This window comes from Theobroma umbraticum, unplaced genomic scaffold (genome assembly GCF_002168275.2).
Source record: "Theobroma umbraticum cultivar Fairchild unplaced genomic scaffold, ASM216827v3 scaffold_56.0, whole genome shotgun sequence".
Classification (NCBI taxonomy): domain Eukaryota; kingdom Viridiplantae; phylum Streptophyta; class Magnoliopsida; order Malvales; family Malvaceae; genus Theobroma; species Theobroma umbraticum.
Genome location: NW_018397256.1, coordinates 7,823,997 through 7,845,847, shown reverse-complemented (window position 1 = coordinate 7,845,847; position 21,851 = coordinate 7,823,997). Strand labels below are relative to the sequence as shown.

The window sequence follows — 21,851 nt, the reverse complement described above, 5'->3', positions numbered from 1 at the left end:
AATTTTTTAAACCAATAAATATAATGAATTAATTAGATTGAACTGTTATACTTAAATCACATTCGATTCTCATGTCTACTTCACCGTACTTTCTCCTCCTCAACTTGCTGTTTCAATATTTTAAAGTGTATCAATACGAAAGAATAAAAACACGAAAACAAAATTGTTTTTCTGATTAGGCAATGTTAGATAGTTTGTTAATGTTAGACTTATTAATGAAAAATTGTGACTCAAGAACTATAAATAATTACCTTATTAAAATATAACTTTGGAAAGGTTAGTAGATATAATTATTGAATAGTTATATTATAAAAGGAAACAACTATTTGAAAAGTTATATTATGAAAGAAACATATGTTTTTATGCTATTTAAAGAGTGATATTATGAAAGGAAATAAGTTTTTTATTGAGAAACGTATATGTTGATTTATTATATAAACAACGTTTTTACACTGTTAATTTCACAATTTTGAGAAGTGTGTTAAGGACTTTGTTATATCTTGGAGGTTAGAAAAATACCTTAAGGAAAGTGATAATTCATGCCCTCAAAGTCATACTCTTTCTTCTTCTCAAAATATTCTTCTTCTTCTTCTTTTTAAATTTTCTAACAATCTTAAGGTATTTTTTTTCAAAACATTTTCACAATTATTTCATGATGGAGACTACGTTGGAGTCAAGTGTGAAGGTTCACTTCCAAAATCTGGAAGTGATCAAACTCAATAAATTCAATGGATCGAATTTCACTGAATTGAGGGATAAGATGGTATTCCTATTAACCATATCAAAAATTTATTATGCTCTTGAGACGGATCAACTATCAAATCCAAAAGAAATCACATCAATAGAAGCAACATCATTTGAAAATATTATTGCAACAACAACTGTTGCGGAAACGATTAATGATGTTAATATGGAAAAATAAAAACATGATGAGTTTATATGTCTTGGATACATTCTCAATTCTATTCTCTCACTGATCGACTGTATGATCTCTTCAAACATTAGACTTCAGCAAAAGAAATCTGGACTGTACTTGAGGAAATGTACAAAAAGGAAAAAAAAGATGAGGATAAATTTCTTGTATTGAGATATTTTGAGTTTATCGTGATGAATACCAAGCCAATTATGGATCAAGTATATGAATTATGAATTTTGGCCTCTAAATTAAGCGAATTAGAAATCAAAATTCCTAACTCATTTCAAGTGGGAGCAATTCTATCCAAACTTACACCTTCTTGGAATAGATATAGGAAGAAAATTTTGCACCCTTTAGAAAGTTTTATTGTTAAAAAGTTTCAAACACGTTTGCATGTTGAGGTAGAAAATCATGCTAAAGATGCACTCATTCTTGGGTCAAATATAATTTTGTTAATGAAAAATAAAAAGGTTCTGAAAAAATTAAAAAGAAATAAAATCCAGAAAATAGATTTCAAGAAATCCAAGAAATATAAAAGCGATAAAATGTGTTATCATTATGGGAAGAAAGGACATTTTATCAAGGAGTGCAAGGTCAAAAATTCTAGAAATCTTGAAAACAAGATTGTTGCTTCTGGTTCTGAAAATAAGGTAAACCTTGTTGAACATGATATTAAAGAGCTTGTTGCGATGGTGACTGAGAACATATTGGAATGGTTACCGAAGTAAATATAGCTACTGTAACAAAATATTCAGAAAAGTGGTTAGATTTTGGTGCCACTATTCATGTTTGCAGTGACAAAAGACAGTTCAATAGTTATAAAGAACTCAAGAGATCAAAAGAAATTCTAATGGGGAACCATAATCCTGCTAGGTGTTTGGCAAAGGAACGGTTAAGTTAAAATTTACCTCAGGGCAAAAATTAACTCTACTTAAGGTATTCCATATTCCTGAAATTAGAAAAAATCTTGTATTTGTACATTCATTGTGTAAAATGGTTTTAAGATTGTACTTGAATCCAATAATATGGTATTGAAAAATGCTATATTTGTTAGAAAAGGATATTCTTGTGATAGAATGTTCAAACTCAGTATCAATGAAATGAATAGTTTTTTTACGTATACTGTTGAAAATTCTTCTGATTTATGGCTTGATAGACTAGGTCATTTAAATTTTCAGTCTTTAAAATTTATGTCAAAACATGGTTATATTTCATGCTAAAAAGAAAGTTTTGAAAAATGTGAAATTTGTGTTGAGGCAAAAATGACTAAGAAACATTTTCCAAAAGTTGAAAGAAAATCAAAATTTTTGAAACTTATATATTCTAATATTTGTGAACTAAATGGTTTACTAACAAAGGAAAGGAAAAGGTATTTTATAACATTTATTGATTATTATTCTCGTTTCACTCATATTTATTTAATGAAAACAAAAGATGAAGCATTTAATGAATTCAAAGAATTTAAAACTGTTGTTGAAAATAAAAAAGAAAAGAATATTAAAATTCTTTGAAGTGATAGAGAAGGAGAATATTTTTTAGACTTGTTTTCTCTATTTTGTAAAGATAATGGAATAATGTATCAAAGAACAGCTCCTTATGCACCCCAACATAATGGATTAGCGGAAAGAAAAAATAAAACGTTAGTAGATATGATAAATAGTATACTATTAAATGCAAATGTTCCTTTTAATCTTTTGGGAGAAGCACTTTTAGTAACATGTCATATAAATAATAGAGTTTCTATAAAGAAATTACTTATGACACCATATGAGTTATGGAATAATGGTAGAAAACCAAATTTGAATAATTTTAAAGTGTGGGAGTGTATAGGTTATTATAAAGTCATGGATCTTCATAAGATGAAATTAGGGCCTAGAGGCATTAAATGTATTTTTGTTGGTTATACGCAAAATTCAAAAGTATATAGATTACTTGGTTTAAATTCTAATATTATAGTTGAATATATACATGTTGATTTCATTGAAAATAAATTTGTTTATAATTATATTAATTTTGAAAAAGAAAAGCAAGTTGAAATGGCTCCAATAGTTGGTCAAAAAAGAAAAGAAATTAATAAATCTATTGAGCTAAGAATAAGTCAAAGATTGCGAAGAGAGAAACATTTAGATTCTGATTATGTTTCTCCAAATTCAATTATTTTTCTAGTTAAAGGAGATAGAACCAAAATAATAAATAAAACACCACTTTTACTAAGTGTAGATGAAAAGCCCAAAACTTTCAATGAAGCAATGTCTTCAAGAGATGCAAGTTTTTGGAAAGAAGTTGTAAATGATGAAATGGACTCAATAATGTTTAATAATACATGGGTCTTAGTTGATTTACCTTTAAGTTCTAAACCAATTGGATGTAAATGGATGTTTAGAAGAAAATATAATACCAATGGTGCTATACAAAACTTTCAAGCAAGATTAGTTGTTAAAGGTTTCAAATAAAAGGAAAGCATAGGTTATTTTAATACATATGCTCCAATAGTTAGAATAACATCCATTAGGACACTTATAGCATTAGCTTCGATCTATAAGCTACCTATATATCAAATGGATGTTAAAACAACCTTTTTAAATGGTGATTTAAAAGAGGAAGTATACATGGAACAACCAGAAGGTTTTATACTTCCTGAAAATGAGAAAAGAGTTTGTAAATTGGTTAATCACTTTATTGGCTAAAGCAAGCTTCTAAATAATGTCAAGAAAAATCTGACTCATCCATATTATCTTATGATTTTAAACATAATGGGGCTGGTAAGTGTGTTTACTCAAAATTTATTAAAGATTATGGAGTAATACTATGTCTTTATATTGATGATATGTTAATATTTAGCCATAACATGATCGACATATATGAAACAAAAATACTTAACCTCTGTATTTAAAATGAAGAATTTGAATGAGGTTCCATTTTGGGCATTAAAGTTAAGAAACATGATAATGGTTATGTAATCAATCAAAGTCATTATATTGAAAAATTGATTAATAAATTTAAACATCTCAATATAACATAATTTAATACTCCATGTGACTCAAGTATGAAAATGGTGATTAAGGAATTGCACAACTTGAATATGCTAGTGCTATTTGGAAGCATTATATAAGCTATGCACTGCACTAGGTCAGTTATTACATTTGCAGTCTACAAATTATCAAGATATATAAGTAAGCCTAATAAAATTCATTGGAAAGCCATTGTGAGAGTTCTTGGATATCTTAAAAGAAATAAAAATTTTAGCTTACATTATTCAAACTATCCAGAAGTATTAGAAGGATATTTTCATGCAAATTGGATTACTAGTGCAAATGATAATAAGTCCACTTCAAGTTGAATTTTTACACTAGGAGGTGGTGCCATTAGTTGGGCATCTAAGAAACAAACTTCCATATCACATTCAACAATGGAGTTCGAGTTTATAGCTTTTGCTATAGTTGGAAAGGAAGCAGAATGGTTGAGAAATTTGTTATTAGATATAAAGTCGTGGCCACAACCAATGCCAACCATTTTCTTATCTTGTGATAGTGCTGCTACATTCTCTAAAGCATATAGTGATGTCTACAGTAAAAAATCTAGAAATATTAGTTTAAGGCATAATTATATTAGAGAATTAATTTCCAATGGGGTAATTATCATAACATATGTTAAATCTGCAAGTAATTTGGCAAATTCTCTAACAAAAGGTTTTTCGAGGGATTTGGTAAGTAGTACTACAAAAAGAATTGGTTTAAAATCCCTATTTGACATGAATAGTAAAAACCTAGCTTTTAATTAATAACCCCTAATTACAAAGTTTTATAGGTAAAAACAAGTTATTTTTATGTGTCTGTAATGCACTATTAGAATCCATTCCTCAAAATCTTGTTTGAAAATTGTGCAGTCCATTGCAAATAAAGGTTAAGTTTATACTCTTAACGGAGTTTGAATATTATATTATGGAAAGAAAAATATCTAGAGCGATGGGGACATTAATGAAATCTCCACCTACGTAACCATAAGGAGTGGTGCCAATTCAACAATAAGAATTTGAGAGATTCTCTTGTAAATGTTTATTATGAGTAGGATAAGCACATGGCCATTATGGTGCTACAAGTGAATGACTATTTACAGAAATATAAATGAATAGTATGTGTGGTGTATCTTCAATTCTAACACTAGAAGTCAAGGTTCAATCTACGGACACCATCTACTTTGTTAAAGTTTTGAGATGCATTCGCTAATTGATATTTCAAATTAAGAGATACCTTTTTGTATGCGTAATATTTGTTTATGTGAAAGGTAAAAATAAATAAATAAATAAAACCAACATTTTAAACTAGTAGAGGATTGTTAGATAGTTTGTTAACATTGGACTTATTAATAAAAAGTTGTGACTCAAGAATTATAATAATTACCTTATTGAAATATAACTTTTGAAATGTTATTTAGATATAATTATTGAATAGTTACATTATGAAAGGAAACAAACTATTTGAAGAATAATATTATGAAAAGAAATAAATCTTTTCATACTATTTGAAGAGTCATATTATGGAAAGAAACAAGTCTTTATATTGAAAGATGTATACGTTGGTTTATTATATAAACAATATTTTTACATTGTCAATTTCATAATTCTTATAAGTATGTTAAGAATTTTATTGTATCTTGAAAATTGAAAAAATACCTTTTAAAAAAAGTGACAATTTACGCCTTCAGAATCGTACTCTTTCTTCTCCTCAAAATATTCTTCTTCTTCTTCTCAAATTTTCTAACGGGCAATGCCACCTGCTTTAAAATTGATGGCTGTTTTTTTAAGGTTGCTGCCATAGAAAAGATCACGTCATGTCATGGCTAAAGAGGAGAAATTCAAGACACGAAAAAAGCATGCAATCCAAGCATCGGACGGAAATGATACTAATAGTGAGAAAATCGATTACTAAAGATGTTAGCTCCGCATTTTATAAGCAGTCAAGGAACCTTCGTGAGTAAATCAAAATTATAATTTTATTTAAATATAATTTTAAGCTAAACAATAGAAAAAACAGTCTATTCTCATATTAAGAATTCATCCTTTTCACCTCTTATCCAAGTATGATCGTATTCAAGCTGTTGTTTTCCGTAATGGGGGAACACCAGTTTCAAACCTCCGCTCCCATAAATCAATGGAAAGCTACAAGTGTGGTTGTTTGCTACTTGCTGAAACTTCTGAATTCAAAATCATCTACAGAATAACATACATTTCGTGTTTATTCATTATTTTTTCTCATGGACTGCACTTGATAATAAATTACCAAGAAATATCTACCGCAGTCGTCTTGATTTTACAACTGTCAGAGGATGCTTATACAGGTTGGACTTTTGACTCACTGGTTTAATTATCAGTACAAGTTAGTAGAAAATAATGTTTGACAATTAATCCTAATTAAGCAGCTGGCAAGCCATAGCGTAGGGTTTTCTGACCTAATCCAAGTTGCCAAAGCTGGCAGCCACGAGATAACCAAAAAATGCGAAACCATTTAACTTCAAAATCTTCAGCGCAGCCCTCGTGTCCAGAAGGCCGTACAATGTAAGCGAAAATCTTTACCCAACAAAAATGAACAGTGGGTGCTATAGGGTTCAAACGAAGGCAGTAGTATTCTTTCTTGTATGTCTAACGTTTTTTTCTGTCATTTGATAAACAAAGAAACTGAAGCTGTTAAGGCTACTTTAAGTTATATTATCTGTAAACAAAATAATTATTGACCAAGTTTATAGCTTCGGATGATGAAATACAAAGGACGTTTGATCGATGCGAATCCGTGAGGAAATATATACTCCAATTGTGTAATCATTATTTGTTGACTAATTAATTAAATTGTCGCCTGAAATTGATTACTTTACCAAGCAAACTGGTTGGTCTACCATTGTTCCCTCTTACAAGATAAGATTTAAGATTTGATTTTGATTTCATTTGCTTTGTCTCTCCTGTAGAATTTGATTTTGAATTCGAGGATTTATTATGTGGATTTTATAATTTCACGTATAATTAATATTTTAATAAATCAATTATTGAATCTACTTCACTTATCATACACATAATATTTCGAATCTATCCTATTACATCGAACACGAAAATTACCTTTCAATATATATTTAATTGATCGAAATTTTACTATATCAAATAAATAGTTAAACATTTTTAATTAATTTAAAATTTAATATACATAATTTACGTAAATAGAATATGAAATGTCCACGATTAAATTAACTAAATATAAATTAAATAAAAAAATATAAATAAATGTAAAAGTAAATTAATTTTACACACATGCGCACGCTAAATAGAGAGAGATGCTTGAACAATTTGATAGACACCTTGCAACATTGTTATGTTGATTTCTTTAGGATGATCTCTAGTTGTGCTTATATCATACGCATGTTGTACTAAAGTATCTTAACTGTGGAGTTATGATCTCTACAGCCCTATGGTTTATGGTTTGGAGCTTGGAATCATGAATCTTGGAATTGATCCAAAGGATAAAAAAGAAGCATAAATTAAAATGTTTTTTGTCAAGTTAATGCTATTCTTAGATGTCAATTTTATCTAAAGGATAAAAAAAAAACCATGCATTAGTCGACACTAATCCGAAGTTGATTAAGCAATTCCAATGTATGTAATGATTTTTTTAGATTGAAACTAAGACTTAATTAGATAGAATGATGGTATGACATGTTATACTTTTAATTATGAAAAAAAAAAGGGATGTGAATGTGAAATCCTATAATTTATAAATCATTAATTTGTGGTTCATCAGACTTTTGACTCGCTAGAACCAGAATTCAAATACATTAAATTAGTTTTCAAGAAATGGTAGCGTTTAACTCATTCTTGACGCAAAGCTATTCCTCGATGGCCTTGATTTAACACTTCGGACAAACCCAAGCAAAAAGATTTAGAAGAATAAAATAGGCTCAAACCCAAAAGATATCACCAGTAATTGCAGCCCAACCTCTGGTCAATCCAGGCAGACTAAAACGCTTGGTAAAGCTGAAGGTAAGCCCAACATAGCTTTCGAGAAGTAGCTGTAGAGTTTTGAAAAAGCTCAAACTGGAAGGTATATCTAGACAGAATCCTTAATATGGTATAGAGCTTATTTGTAAAGTGTCACAGATGTTTAAACTAGCTTAACCTTTTCCACTGAGTGCTTCTCAAAGGGGATTAATAGCAGCCACTTATTGGCGCTGATAAACAAATATGATGGCACATAACTTCCTCAGTCAGTTTTACCTTTCTTCTCCTGGATTTGACTTTTTAATTGATGGGCACTAAACAATTAAGTATTGACTTAGTGAATGTATAGAATATAAGAATGGTATACCATGCATATCAATGAAAACAGAGACTTCTTATTTTAGTTTGGCAATCTTTTTGTACAAATGAGATTTGCTTGCTTTTGCATGTGTTTCAGAATCCAAATTTATGTAATGAAGGGTTTTTTTTTCCTTTGAAGTATTTTAAGATGAAGTTTTAAATAGGAATGCACTTTTAGGACAAAAATTAATACAAAATATTATAAACAACTTAATTAATTATTCAAACAAAAATACTATTCCTCTTATTCTCTTTGATTCAATATTTTTATTCTACGCAACGTGGTAATAATTAATTGATTTAATATATCTCATTTATGAATTAATTGACCTATTCATGAATTGATAAATCTTACTTTTAAGTTTATGCAATAAATACTATTAAATATCATGTCAAGAAATATAAATATAAATAATATTTTAAAATACAAATATTTGAAATAAAAGTATTGTAGATACCATGACTATTATTCCAACATGCTAATAATCATGTAAATTGATTGTTTGAGATTTACTTCTCGTTTTGGAACTTACAATCAAGCAATGGATAAAAAAATAGTGCCATTTCTATATATGTATATATATATTCAAGATCTCAAGAGTAGGTCAAAGATTTTTCTTGGATCTAGAACAAGTATCCCAGATCTGCCTTAATCGTCCATTATGCATACGGCACCAATAAACTATTGTGAGGTCTTTGTTATCAAAACAATATTTTCTTTTTTAAGAAAATGAAGAGCAAAAGAAGAAGAGAATTGCTTTCATTATACCTCACTATAATGGACAAAACATCACTATTTATAAGCTAATTGTTTTTGCAAGTAACGACATTGTAAAAAAGGCATGACAAGCAACTAGATGGCTTTCTCATTCTGATTGGAGGTTTCAAGAGGGATGAAACAAAGTTGATTTTTCGATCTTGAAAAAGAAGGTGGGCGGATATACATATCATGAAAATGCTTCCTGAGGCTTAAATTGGTCAACCAAAACCTGTGGAATCTCCTTCACGCCAACTGGTTCAATTGGACTTCATATCTCTCTCTATTTCTTGGCTTGCATGGTTGTCCATGCAATATAAGAAAGATTTTATAGATCTCTATAATCTCTTGTGCTTTTCAACAGCTTTTATATCAAACGCAAATGTATATGCATGTAGTGGTTGAGACTTGTTTCCTAATTTGTCAGGAGTTTTGGACATTCTTCCATTTGGGAGTCTCTTTAACAGGGCTTTGTTATCTGGGGTTATCTGGTTTCAGTTGGTTTCGAGGCCGTATATATAAAAAACCCTTTTCTTTCCTTTTTCAACTAAAAAACTGGCATAGTTTGTTGTTTCCCTTCTGAGTTTTGAGGTTATAATCGTTGCGTTAGAGTAGAGCATGAATACCAAAAGCCTAATTGGCCACTTGACACGAGAGTTTGGGGTGAGAGTTTTCACCAGACCACCGAAAAATGATTTGAAACAACAGGACTGAACTTGTCTAAAGTACTTCACTAGTATTATTTACGAAGTACAGTCAGAAAACGAGGTTTGTCCGGTGGTTGCCCGGAAGGATAGACTCCACTTCTAGCTCTGATTGCTGAACTTGTCACCACGGTGGCCCCGGCCAGCCGCAATTTGAGTTCTAATGCTAATGATTTGATTATTGAGTTCGCATCATGCCTACTCCTAGCCTTGCTGTAATCGCATGCCTTCACAATGGAACACTGTAGCTGAGGGGCGCTTGTTATGAAGAACTCAAAATCCAAGGATGGTCTGTCTTTAATTGGAGTCATGGCGGAATAATTTCAGTCGGCCAATAGATTCTCAGACCACTTTCTACTTCTCACGCTTCAATTTCTTAGTAATAAAATCTTTCACGATTCAGAAAAGTGAAAAATATCTAGGCAGAAATAATCTGCACCGTAATGACGATATTACCCTTAGATGTGCAAGTTGCTAGACTATAGACAAAACAACTTCTGTCGGGACCCACAAAAATCTGGGAAGGGGGAGCTACATCCGTCCACTTAACCAATGAAATATGAATAGCTACCCAACCCACCCCGACTACTGTCTTTGACGTGATGCTTTTGACTTGACGTCTCCAACTCACCACCGTTGAGCCCAGACCCCCCGGGCTCCACCACTTTGGCAGAATCACATACTCTACTTCAATTTGCAACAGGGTCCCACCTAGGTTAAGGCCAGCCACTCAAGTGCACCCGTGGCGGTCTCATTAATCAAGTACAAAACCGAGTGCTTTTTGTCGCCAGAGTTGTAATACGAATACCATGGGAAACTAACATTTGGGTGTGATGAAACGTATATAAATTAATTATCGGCGGCTTATTGAAAAATAAATGATGTCTGGTGTCATTATAAAATTGTTAATAACTATTAAGTGTAATAAAAATAATAATTGAAGTACCGAAAATACCGTTTCCAGTCTCCGTATGCCACATTTGTAGGCGTTGCTTGCCCCGCGAGCAGCTACTCCAAGGTCATCTCAGTTGCTCCTTTTTTTTCTTCCTCAAAACTAATTTGAAAGGCATTTTCGTCTTCACAATAAAATTTCTGATTATACTTGAAATATATAAATTCACTCGTTACATCAAGCAATATTTATTTTGAGAAAAATCACTGACTATTTATATATGTTGCATGCCAGTACGTCCTTTGCTTTTCTGGGGGACATGCCAGCGGTTTTCTCTGTGTCACGTGGAGAGATTGAATCGGAACCGCTGAAGTGCGCCAGGAGGAGAATCGGACAGCGACACCAGGTCCCAGCTCACGTGATGTGTTTGGCGTGGCGGTCAACCGTTGTCCAATGTGAACCGTTTACTAGTCTCCGTCTAGCGCGCATAGGAGAAAAGCCCGATTTGATTAGTAGTGCCTAGTGGCAACGGCCAACTAATAGTTTCTTAGGGGCGTGTTTGCTATTGACTTTTTAAGCATAAAAATTTTTAGTACAATTCAAATCAATTTGTTGATTTCTTGCTTTTATCTCAAGTATCTGGGAGATCAAGATCAAGCTGAAATCAAATTTAATTATTTTTTAAAACTTAATTTAAATCATTGCGTCACTCTCAATTTGTTTAAACTATAGAAAGAAGTCTAAGTCTGACAACAATCCCCATAGACATATTCATTGAGAAGTTACTTGCTGCTAAGATAAATCCCCCTTTTTCTATAATGGGAAATGTTAAATTTAGTATTAACTATTTCCTTCTATCATTTCTCGCAACCAAACAGCTCTTTAGTTACCCAGCTCAGAAAAACCACGTGCATATCACCGTGTCAGATCCAATCACTGAAATGAACGGCCAAGATCTGTTTCGTGCATTCACATAGTCTTCCTATAAAAATGTCCACCGCCTCTTCTCTGTTTCCCAATTTCTCTCTCATAGACGCTGCAGCTGCAGCAGAGCAGTGAGGGCCAAAAGTAGAACACGGATCGTTGGCTTATTTATAAAATTCACCCTTTAATTTCTTAACTTTCATTGGGGTTACAAAATGCTTTTAAGAAGCGCATCAACGCCGGTACTTAACTCATGGGTTCCACACTCGAAGGAGCCATCGCCGGAGCCCGAGTTTTCCCGCCAGATTTCCCGACCCCGATCCGTTTCCTTCACAGTTTCGTGTTCGAGCTCGATTTCCGTGGGGTCGAGCGACGATTCGAGTCGGAGGATGAACAGAGCATTGTCGGAGACAGATCTGAGGGACATGGTGGTTCCCAAAATGAAAACTGTGAAGAACAATAACGGGATCTTGAATGGGATCAGTGTTGAGGAAGAAGAGGAGGTGGAGAAAGAAGAAGCTGGATTTGAGTGGTGGAGAACGGCGTCGTTTGGAGTGGAGGAAGGGTGTGGGATCGGCGGTGGCGGAGGGAATTTCTGCGGAGGAGGCGGAGGCGGTGGTGGTGGAGGATCCGATGGTGGAAATAACGAATGGGGTTATTCGGATTCGAACAACGGAAATGGTAGTACCGATTTGTATTATCAGAAAATGATCGAGGCTAATCCTGGAAATTCACTTCTCCTCAGCAATTACGCTAGATTCTTAAAAGAGGTAACTATTTTCTTACATAAAAAAGAAGGATTAAAATGAGTTTCCAGTTTGAGTTTCATCTAATGTCGGAATTTCGGAGCAGGTTCGTGGGGATTTCGTGAAAGCCGAGGAATATTGCGGGAGGGCAATCTTGGCTAATCCCAATGACGGGAATGTTCTGTCTATGTACGCTGATTTAATCTGGCAAACTCACAAAGATTGCTCGAGAGCTGAAACTTACTTCGATCGAGCTGTTAAAGCTTCCCCTCATGACTGGTAAGTGTTTTTTTCTTTTGTTGTTTTTTTTAACTTGAATCCCCCCAAAATTAATACTTTTAAACAATGGGTTTTGTCATTTGTGGTCTGAATACACCATGATTAACGGAAAGGGATCTTTCTTTTTTTAATGAAATTTGCAGTTTTGTGCTGGCATCATATGCAAGATTTCTTTGGGATGCTGAAGAAGAAGAGGAGGAGGAGGAAGAAGCGGGGGCAAGTTTGAGTAAAGGATCAGTGCAAAGCTCTTTTCATGGAGCTACTGCAACGCCTCCCCCTTTCGCTGCTGCTTCTTAAGACTCTTGTGACATATCTTGTATTTAGCTTTTCTGACATTTGTTAATATATCTTTTCAAGTTTTGTTTTTCCTTTTAAGCTTTTTTTAATTAGATATTTTTTTGGCCTTTTAGAAGAGAGTGAGAGTTGTAGTTATTGAGAGCTCTGTTTTGCTTTCTCATTCTTAGAGCCGTATAATGTAAAGGGGAAAATAAGATATGGAAATGATTTTTCATTGGAATCTCCCTCCCTCTTTTGCCTCTGTGAAAATTTTCAGGTTAGTGTTCATCTTCTATCAATTATTAATGTTTTTAAGATGTTAATACAAATAGCCAACCTAAAGTTAATTCTAATTGAAACAACCATTTTTTGTGCCGTCCATACTACTAAGCATGAAGGGCACTGAAGGAATTGATTCCTAGTTGTTGATCTTATCAAGTTTGCCAAGTGCCTGTGCCACCGAAATTGATTCCTAACTGATCAAGATCAAAAGAAAAAGGCCACTGTTTTTATCCTAACGTTTTTGGAGTTTTCTCATTATTCATTGCTTTTAGCTAGTATAAAGTTCGAGGAAGACAAAATATTCAATCCTATTTACATAATCTTTTTGACTTAATTAATCAAAGGTGGTGGATGCTTAATCCAACTTTAGAGTTCTTGATTTTCGTTAGAGACATAAAGCAGGGCATGGAGGCGAGTAAAAGAGATCAAATTACTCAAATGTGGGATTACTAAAGAAGACAAACTCCAAAGCTTTTTATAGATTTTCCTTAGCACCTTTGTTGCCAACTAATAACACTACAGAGGCTCTATTTTTTTGGTGTTTTCACAGACTCTGCAGAGAGATTCAGATTTCATCTTTGCTTTGAGTACATGAAGAGTGGACTTCAGGTCTGCGAAATCAGCACACAGCAGAACTAACCTTTTCTTTTTCCAAAGAAAACTAGCTACATGAGTCGGAGACAAGGGGAGCTCAGGAAGAGGATCAAATGATCCAAAACCAACCAACAAGTGAACCACTGACCAAACCAATTCCCAGGAACACGATCAATACAATTGCTGATAGTTCTGCTTCCGAAACTGGGACGGTCTTGGGGCCTAGGATCATCAACACACTTGTTAGGTATCCATTAGTTAATCCGAGCATAAATGTAAGAACCACTACTGGCACTTCACCCTTGAGCCACTTTGGTGCATGGAGGCAAGCAGTGAAAAGTGGATAGAATAAAAGCCTAGCTATGGCAGCCCATGTAGTTTTCTTAATGCTCTGTAGAACATATATTGCAGTCAGAGACTTTCCCATGAAATCTGCGACGTTATACATTGTGATGAGCAAAACAGGATACCAGTCCCGAAGAAGCTTGGATTCAAGATTCTCGGCTATAAATCCGGGGAAAATAGAGAGGGTCACTATGTATATCATGAGAATCCCGAGAGCTGGCCAGCAGACCTTTTTTGCCACGGTCCAAAATTGAGGCCTGGAGCAAAATGGGTCCTCTCGAAGAAGTCTGTAATGCTGTTGCATAACTGGTAACTTATATAGCAAATTGCAGCAGAGAATGCAGCAAAGCAGGATAGTGGTGCTGACTATAAAGTAGAAATGAGCACTTGCTCGGAGGCCCTGTGGGGTTTGTGGAAGTGAAGCCTTTGTTATTATTCTCAGGATGGAAACCAGCACACCTGTTATCAGATTTCTGATTTAGTTAGATAACTGAGAATCACATTGCAGATCACACAGCAACTGTTTTGGTCTTCTATAGGAAACAAGGGGAATTGGAGCTAAAACAAATATCATAGGTGGTGATTGGAAGAATAAAGGATGCACTTGCATGGAATGAGTGCCATATTCTGAGGGATCTTTTTTGGACATATAGTGAAGATAAGATATAGCTCACAGGATTTCTACATTCTAGGCTAGTACATATGTTACCTCAGGCTGGCATGCACTTTTGAGCTTCTTCAAAAGAAAAAAAAAAAGGTACTACAACATAATAGAAAGGATTATTCCTCAATTTGTGTCGAACAACAATTAGCTTTACCTTTTACCATAACTAAAATAAGAAACAAGTTGCTCTTTTTCCTATCTTGACCAACTTAAAAGCATTAATTCGCAAGGACACGCTTTCTCATATGATTTCTGAAACCACTTCTATTTTTGTCATCAATATACTTTAAAACCCAGATTGTTAATTCAGAAAAGCAATAGGAAAATCAGCGTAGGAATTGAATAGTGAAGTGTTAGCAAGGTACCTGAAGAGGCAGTTCCAGAAAAAATAGCCTGCATGTACTGTTTTGGAAGCTTTCCTGCTGATCCTATTAAGCTTCCTGCTATCAAGCCATCTGCTAAACCACATATTACAACTGCTGCAATTGTCACGAAATAGGCTGCATTCTGTCGTTCTTTGGACGAGCTGCTATGCCATGCCCAGTCTATAGTTGGAGCAACCAACAGGGAGAAAATAAACATGGAAAATCCCATGTTCATTCTAAATCTATGAGTCAACTTTCGGCTGCAGCAACCCGAACTCATCATAACAACTAAAACTAGCATAGAAGAGCTCATATAGCCTACAGAGAAAACCTTTTCCACATGCTTGGCAGGGTAGAGATAACCGAAGTAATCAACAGCTGTGATAAAAGCATTCCATGGAAGCAAATTGCCCGCACCAAGCAAGAAATGGATCATGTAAGCAATTTTGTAAGTGTCCCTTGGCTCAGGCTGATTCGCTGGCGCCTTTGGGTTTTCCATTTCTTTGCATTTCTTGCAGGCTTCAAGGTTCTCTTCTAAGTATAACAGTCTTCGGTTGGAATTTAAGCTTCACAATAAGTGGTGTAGAACATGATGAATTGACTTGCTGATTAGAAAGGCATAAACAAGCTAAGCTGATAAAGCACGAATCTGCCAGACTAGGGTGCTTAGCTAGTCAAAAGAAATAGCTTTATATAGTATTTGTATACAAAACTTAGTTGCCTTCTGAAACTGGTCACTAACGTTGGACCAGCTTGACTAACCATGGAAGGTAAGCTGGAGACCCTTGGTTAGCTGACAGCTCTACTAATTTTGATCATGGATTTGATTGATGGATTGGGATTTGGAATCGATGGGGCTCATGCTTGGAGAAAATATGCGCTGTGTGGGGACAGTAATGGATGGGCGGAGTTAGAAGTACCTTTTTCATTGCTGTACTGCTTCTACACATGGGTTATAGCATGCTGGTATTGTCAAGTTAATAATCAGAATCTTAGCAGAGCTACTGGGCGCTGGCAAACATCTCTAACCTCGTGAGACAATCATTTCACGACTTGCAAATGATCATTCGATCAAAAAGGACATAAAAGAATCAATTGTCACACAATTATATTTACTATAGTACATCCTTTCATTATTCCTGGATTCAACAATGCTATTTACCTAGAGATTTCCTTCGCAGCTGCCCCTTTGTAAAGATTTCCTTATTTTTTGACAATGCGAGATATCAATGGCTGCTGAGTGTCCTGATAGGCTGATACGAGTTTCTTTGCAGAAGAACCAAGAGAGGCTCCTGTCAAGAGTCGCGAAGTGAAAGAAGAGGTCCTTTCGGCATGTTGAGCAGGTCCTCTTTTGATTAGCCATCCATCTGCAGAACTTGATTCCGTCTTCTAATGTCAAAAAATCTTCACCAGAGAGAGCTTGATCAACCCCTCTTTTGACATGTGTCGTTTCAACTAGTAATAGCTTCCTACTTTTATTCCCCTCTTCTCCACCCCTTAATTTCCTCCTCTACTTTTTCTTACTTTTAAGGAAGCCGATAACTGACAGAACAATGAAGCAGTCACCCATCATTGTGCCGGCAGCAGCAGCCACGTATGACGACGGACATAAGATTTTTACAACATTTTCTTTTGGAAAAGGAAACTAGGAAACAGTTTCTGTTCCCACTGATTGAAAAATAATGCTATCCTGATGAGCACAACTGTGATCGGTAGATATTCATGATTGTTTCCTTCAAGAATTCACACTCATGACCGTGACATAGACACTATAACAGCTACGCAAATGGCTTTAGTGTTTAGCTTTATATGACACTCTCAAAGATAGGCCTCTGCTACACATTCCAAAATTGTCTTCCTTTCTAAGGAGTCAAGGACAAACTCTTGATCTACTAGAACATCCTCTTTTTCTGCATCTAATCAGAAGCCAAAATATACATGGATTCATGAAATAGTGGAATAATGGTTAAGCTTTTTATTTAATAGTTTTCGTGGCAATCCAAGATAGCAAGCTCTTGGTAATAAGTGGTTACTTTTTGACTTTCGAACTTTGTTCTCCAATTTGCACAAAATGCATGCCAAAGGTATATATGGTACGCAAGTCTGATGATTAAAGTGATATTTCTAGGCCTAACTCAATGAATGATCTTTCGCTATATTCCCCATTAATTAATTATGTGACATTTGATTTTTTGGATGAGAAAATCAAATTCATAGGTACCAGCACTCTAGGTACGTGCTGTATTGCTGGCCACATGAATTACTGGGCAATTTGTTTCCTAGAACTTGTAGTTTTCTGCAATAATGGAGCCAACTGATCTTCAAATACAGTTCCTTGACAAAACATTAATGTGGCTATTATTAATCTTTTTGTATAACAAATTATACTTAATTTAAGATCAACCAAAGCTGAAATTAAAAGCATCATAAAAACATCATTTTTGACCCATGACTTTAGCAACCTAACCTAATTAAATGTTGGGATTTAATGTATTAGGATTTTCCTCCTCTTTAATCTCCATCTCTCTAACAAGTGAGATTTTTAATGTTTCTTAAACAAAAGGAGAGCCTTACCTATACATAGTGATTAGTGAATCCCTTATCTCACCCATCATAGGATTTAGAATTTTTTACACATACCTACACTATTAAGCCTGCATATAATATTGGAGCTTAACCCATTTTATTGTATCATATTACACTACAAGAATATGAGGTTTTCCGACGGAAAATTTCCGTTGAAAATTTGCAACAGATTTTTGACGGAATTTTAACGAAATTCCCTTATGAATTTTTGCGACGGATTTTCAACCGAAAAAATTTATTGTGCTTCTATTATATATTTTGAAAATTAATTGTGGAAGTCAATTGGACATTTATTATTGAAATTTTAATTGTTGAATTTTGTTGGATAAGCATCAGTAATAAAAAAGTATTACTAATAGAATTTTCATTGCGTTGGAAATTCTTTTCCGACGGAACATACCGTTGGAAATTTCCAACGGAAAATCCCGTCGGAAAAAAAATACCAACAAAATTTTCTGGTGAACCATTTTCCAACGGAAATTTCGTAGCCAAAGTATGGCCAACGGAAAATTTCAGTCGTAATTTTCCAACTGAATTGTTGTTGGAACTGACTTTCCAACGGAATTTTTCGTTGGAAATTTGTAAAGAAATTCCGTTAGAGATTCATTTCCAACGAAATTTTATGACTGACATTCAGCAATCTACATAGTTTCCAACGAAATTTTCCAACAGAATTTTTCGTTGGCAATCTCCGACGAATTTTCAACGGAAAGTATTACTGACAAGGCTTTTACCGACGGATTTTTCAACAAAAATTTTTGTCGAAAATCGGTTGGAAATACGTATTTCCAACGGGTTTCCAACTTGTTCCGATGAAAAATTTCATCGGAAAAAGCTAGTTTTTTTTGTAGTGTCATGGACTATAATATTGTCTCTTTATTAAAACTAAATTAACTTAGTCTAATTTTGATAAAAAGTATAAAATAAATAATGTAGGTTCACACTTTAACTGTTTTTAAAAAATTTAATAATCTCTCCCTTGGATTACATTATTTAAATTCAAATTAAAAAAATTCTTACAGCCAACTTACAAGCTAAGGTAACTAAGAACTTTATGAGTTTAATTGGTCTTAAGACTATTCTAAATATCATTATGTCCAATAAACTTGTGATGTAAGAAAATAGCAATAACTAAATCTATATATCACTCAATTCTATCGATATAGTTTCAATATGGTAAGCAGTAGCAATGAACAACAATATCTTGATGATCAATTTCATGTGTTGTATTTATTTTTTTTAAGGCTGGAAATTCGCACAGGACCCAATTATCTTGTTAAAATTTTATTAATACAATAAATAAAATGTACAAAATAAAGGGAGACATAAACCTTACCTCCGATTTTGCATGAATAATGAAATAAATTTCACCTAATAAAGGCATTACTTCACTTACATATTTTCAATGAATGCAGAGGTAAAGTAATAACACTTTGTTATAAATTTCTATGGAAATACGAAGATAAATTAGGAGTACTACTCCTTTATAATTATTTGAACCTAACATAATGTAAATTTAATTTATCTAGTTTTAAAATACCATGCAACTCACCTTAAGCATGAGAAAAGACCTGAAGATTCTGGTGAAAGTAGCCTCGATTAGATAAAAAATTTACAGCCTAGTTGACTTCATGATAAATATAAGATATTCTATAAGAAATATGCAAAATAAGGCTTGAGCATGTATTGTATTTATTTATTATTCATTTTATTCTCTACTTTAAACACTTTATGATTTAGTTAATAAACCTCTGTCTATTTTAAATATCTTGAGATATATTTTATGTGTCAAAACATACCCCTAAGGCTATTCATTTACTCCCTAATCTATGCTTAAGACTAACACACACCTTAAGTCTTTATGTATGCAAAATTTATATACCTTACAAAAGAATTATAATGTGTTATAATTATGAAATCCCCATTGCATCAAAGCAAAATTCGTAAATAGTTTCTAGTCAATGCTTTATTAAGAAAAAGGATATTGATAGAAGTTGAGAGATTAGTACATGTTATTTCTTGCTTGTGAAGTGGACAATCAATTTCATAAATTGAAATATGAAAATACTTGAAACTAACATGTGGATTTGTTAGTAGAATAGGTTCATTGAACTTGATACTTGAAACTAACATCTTATTGCTTCTTGGTATATTTTAACTCATGTAAATCATTGGCCAAGGTAGAATGAATATTTGAAAAAAGAAAGTTTTTCTGAATTTCATTAAGGAGTAAAAAACAAGTTTCAAGAGCTAAAAGGATAAAAATAATTATAGAGTAGACAATAAACCATACTCTACGTCTTATTGAGATATTGGATGTTGATGGATCAAATTACATTAACATACTGATATTGAAAGGTTGAGTCAAATCTCTGACTTTTCTTAACATTTTGGATGTCATGACACATTGCTAAATGAAAATCTTGAATTATAAATATGAACTAATCAATTTGAGAATTGATGATAAATGCAAATGAATTTGATTCATTTAATTCAAAATTTGACAACATGTTAGAAACTTAATGGATCATATACATTTAAAACATACCAATTTAAGAATGTAAAAATTGAAGTTTAAGTTAGACTTAATTGAAAAAGTCATAAACTTCAAAGACTTAATTGAATGTGTTCAATTAAGTTGAAGTAATTTTTTGTAATTAATATAAAAGTTATATCAAACCTAATTACCTCTACATGAACTATTCTATGCTTTCCTAAAAGGTGATTCTAGGTGTGTGTGACAAGACTTGCATAGAAAAGAGAGATGGAAGGGTTCAGCCAAGAAAGAGAAACCCTGAAATCATTTCACCTCCTTTTTCCTTGTGCCATCGATTGATCGTCTCTCTTCTTCATCCACCTTGGTTTTTTGTCTTTCTCTTAGTGAAGAGTGCTAAAATAACACCTTTTATACCTAGCTAGCACTAACCCTAGCAGCAAGCAAATTCCATAACCACCTCTAGTGTTTTTCTTGATATCTTGTATAAATCACCATTAAAGGTTGCACATTTGGGTAGCTTGAGATTTACAACAATCGAAAGCTTGATTGGAGGTTCTTTGAAAGCACGCATTGTTGTGGGGCTCTTAATTTAGGCATACCCATAGACAAAATTAGGGTTGTCAATAGGCAAGGTACTCATTAATTTTCAAATACTCGAATCCTAACTTTATAAGAAATAAAATATCCAAACCTTATTAACTACTTGAATAATTTTAAAAATTATTACCGCAACCCTAATACGTCCCTACTATCCTATAATTATCCTAAACCATTTAAAAGTTTGATTATATAAAAAATTATTAAAATACTATTCATGGGTATCAAATTACTCAACCAAAATTCATACATATATTTATATTCAATAATATTTTTTTTACATATTTCATATAATTTACTAATAATTAAATTAATAAAAACACACAAATAATAAAATTTAAATTTAAATAATCAAAAATAAATATCTCAAACATAATTAATAATTTTATAACTTATAATTTTTACAATGTTAACACAAAATAGAAAGGAAATATATTTATATTTAAAGTGTACATATACTAAAAGTATTTTAGTATATATATAATAGTAATTATATTTCTCATAAATGAACCGAATGTATAAATAGTATATATATTAAAAGACATTACAAGTCAATTAATAATCATAATTTTATTAATTAATTTAATTAACTATATGAGTTTGTCCTTAATTATATGAAATTAAAAAAAAATAACTAGGTTTCAAATCTCACAATTTTTCTTTAGATTTATATATGATAGGTTTATATAAATAAAGGTATATATATTTGTAATTAATAATTTTATAAATTATAATTTTTGTAATGTTAACACAAAATAGAAAGTAAAGATGTTTATATTTAAAGTATATATATATATATATATACATACACTAAAAGTATTTTGATATATATATATAATAGTAATTATATTTCTTATAAATTAACACAATATATATAAACTATATATATTAAAAGACATTACAAGTTAATTAATAATCATAATTTTATGAATTAATTTAATTAACTATATGGATTTATACTTAATTTTATGAAATTAAAAAAAATAGTTAGATTCCAAAACTATTCTAATCTCAAAGCCTTTCTTTAAGTATATATATTATAAGTTTATATAAACAATTGTATATATATTATAATTAATAATTTTATA

General features: G+C 32.5%; 2 protein-coding genes across 2 annotated transcripts; one reads left to right on the top strand and one right to left on the bottom strand.

The window, feature by feature from the left end:
- Positions 1–11,615: 11,615 nt before the first annotated feature.
- Positions 11,616–13,074, top strand: LOC110411484 (Tetratricopeptide repeat (TPR)-like superfamily protein). The gene is made up of 3 exons (XM_021421664.2): positions 11,616–12,302; positions 12,385–12,557; positions 12,701–13,074. Exons 1-3 carry the CDS (start codon positions 11,748–11,750, stop codon positions 12,852–12,854), a joined length of 882 nt encoding a protein of 293 aa, XP_021277339.1. The 5' UTR covers positions 11,616–11,747; the 3' UTR covers positions 12,855–13,074.
- Positions 13,075–13,415: 341 nt separating this feature from the next.
- Positions 13,416–16,562, bottom strand: LOC110411483 (Nucleoside transporter family protein). Its single transcript, XM_021421662.2, has 2 exons — positions 15,084–16,562; positions 13,416–14,513 (listed from the first exon to the last, which is right to left on the bottom strand). Exons 1-2 carry the CDS (start codon positions 15,580–15,582, stop codon positions 13,819–13,821), a joined length of 1,194 nt encoding a protein of 397 aa, XP_021277337.1. The 5' UTR covers positions 15,583–16,562; the 3' UTR covers positions 13,416–13,818.
- Positions 16,563–21,851: the final 5,289 nt, after the last annotated feature.

Excerpts from the sequence above, each read along its gene's own strand:
- LOC110411483 (XM_021421662.2), bottom strand. The coding sequence starts at position 15,582 with ATGGAAAACCCAAAGGCGCCAGCGAATCAGCCTGAGCCAAGGGACACT. Across the intron at positions 14,514-15,083 it reads TTCTGGAACTGCCTCTTCAG|GTGTGCTGGTTTCCATCCTG; the intron begins GTACCTTGCTAA and ends ATCTGATAACAG.
- LOC110411484 (XM_021421664.2), top strand. The coding sequence starts at position 11,748 with ATGCTTTTAAGAAGCGCATCAACGCCGGTACTTAACTCATGGGTTCCA. Across the intron at positions 12,303-12,384 it reads ACGCTAGATTCTTAAAAGAG|GTTCGTGGGGATTTCGTGAA; the intron begins GTAACTATTTTC and ends ATTTCGGAGCAG. Across the intron at positions 12,558-12,700 it reads AAAGCTTCCCCTCATGACTG|TTTTGTGCTGGCATCATATG; the intron begins GTAAGTGTTTTT and ends TGAAATTTGCAG.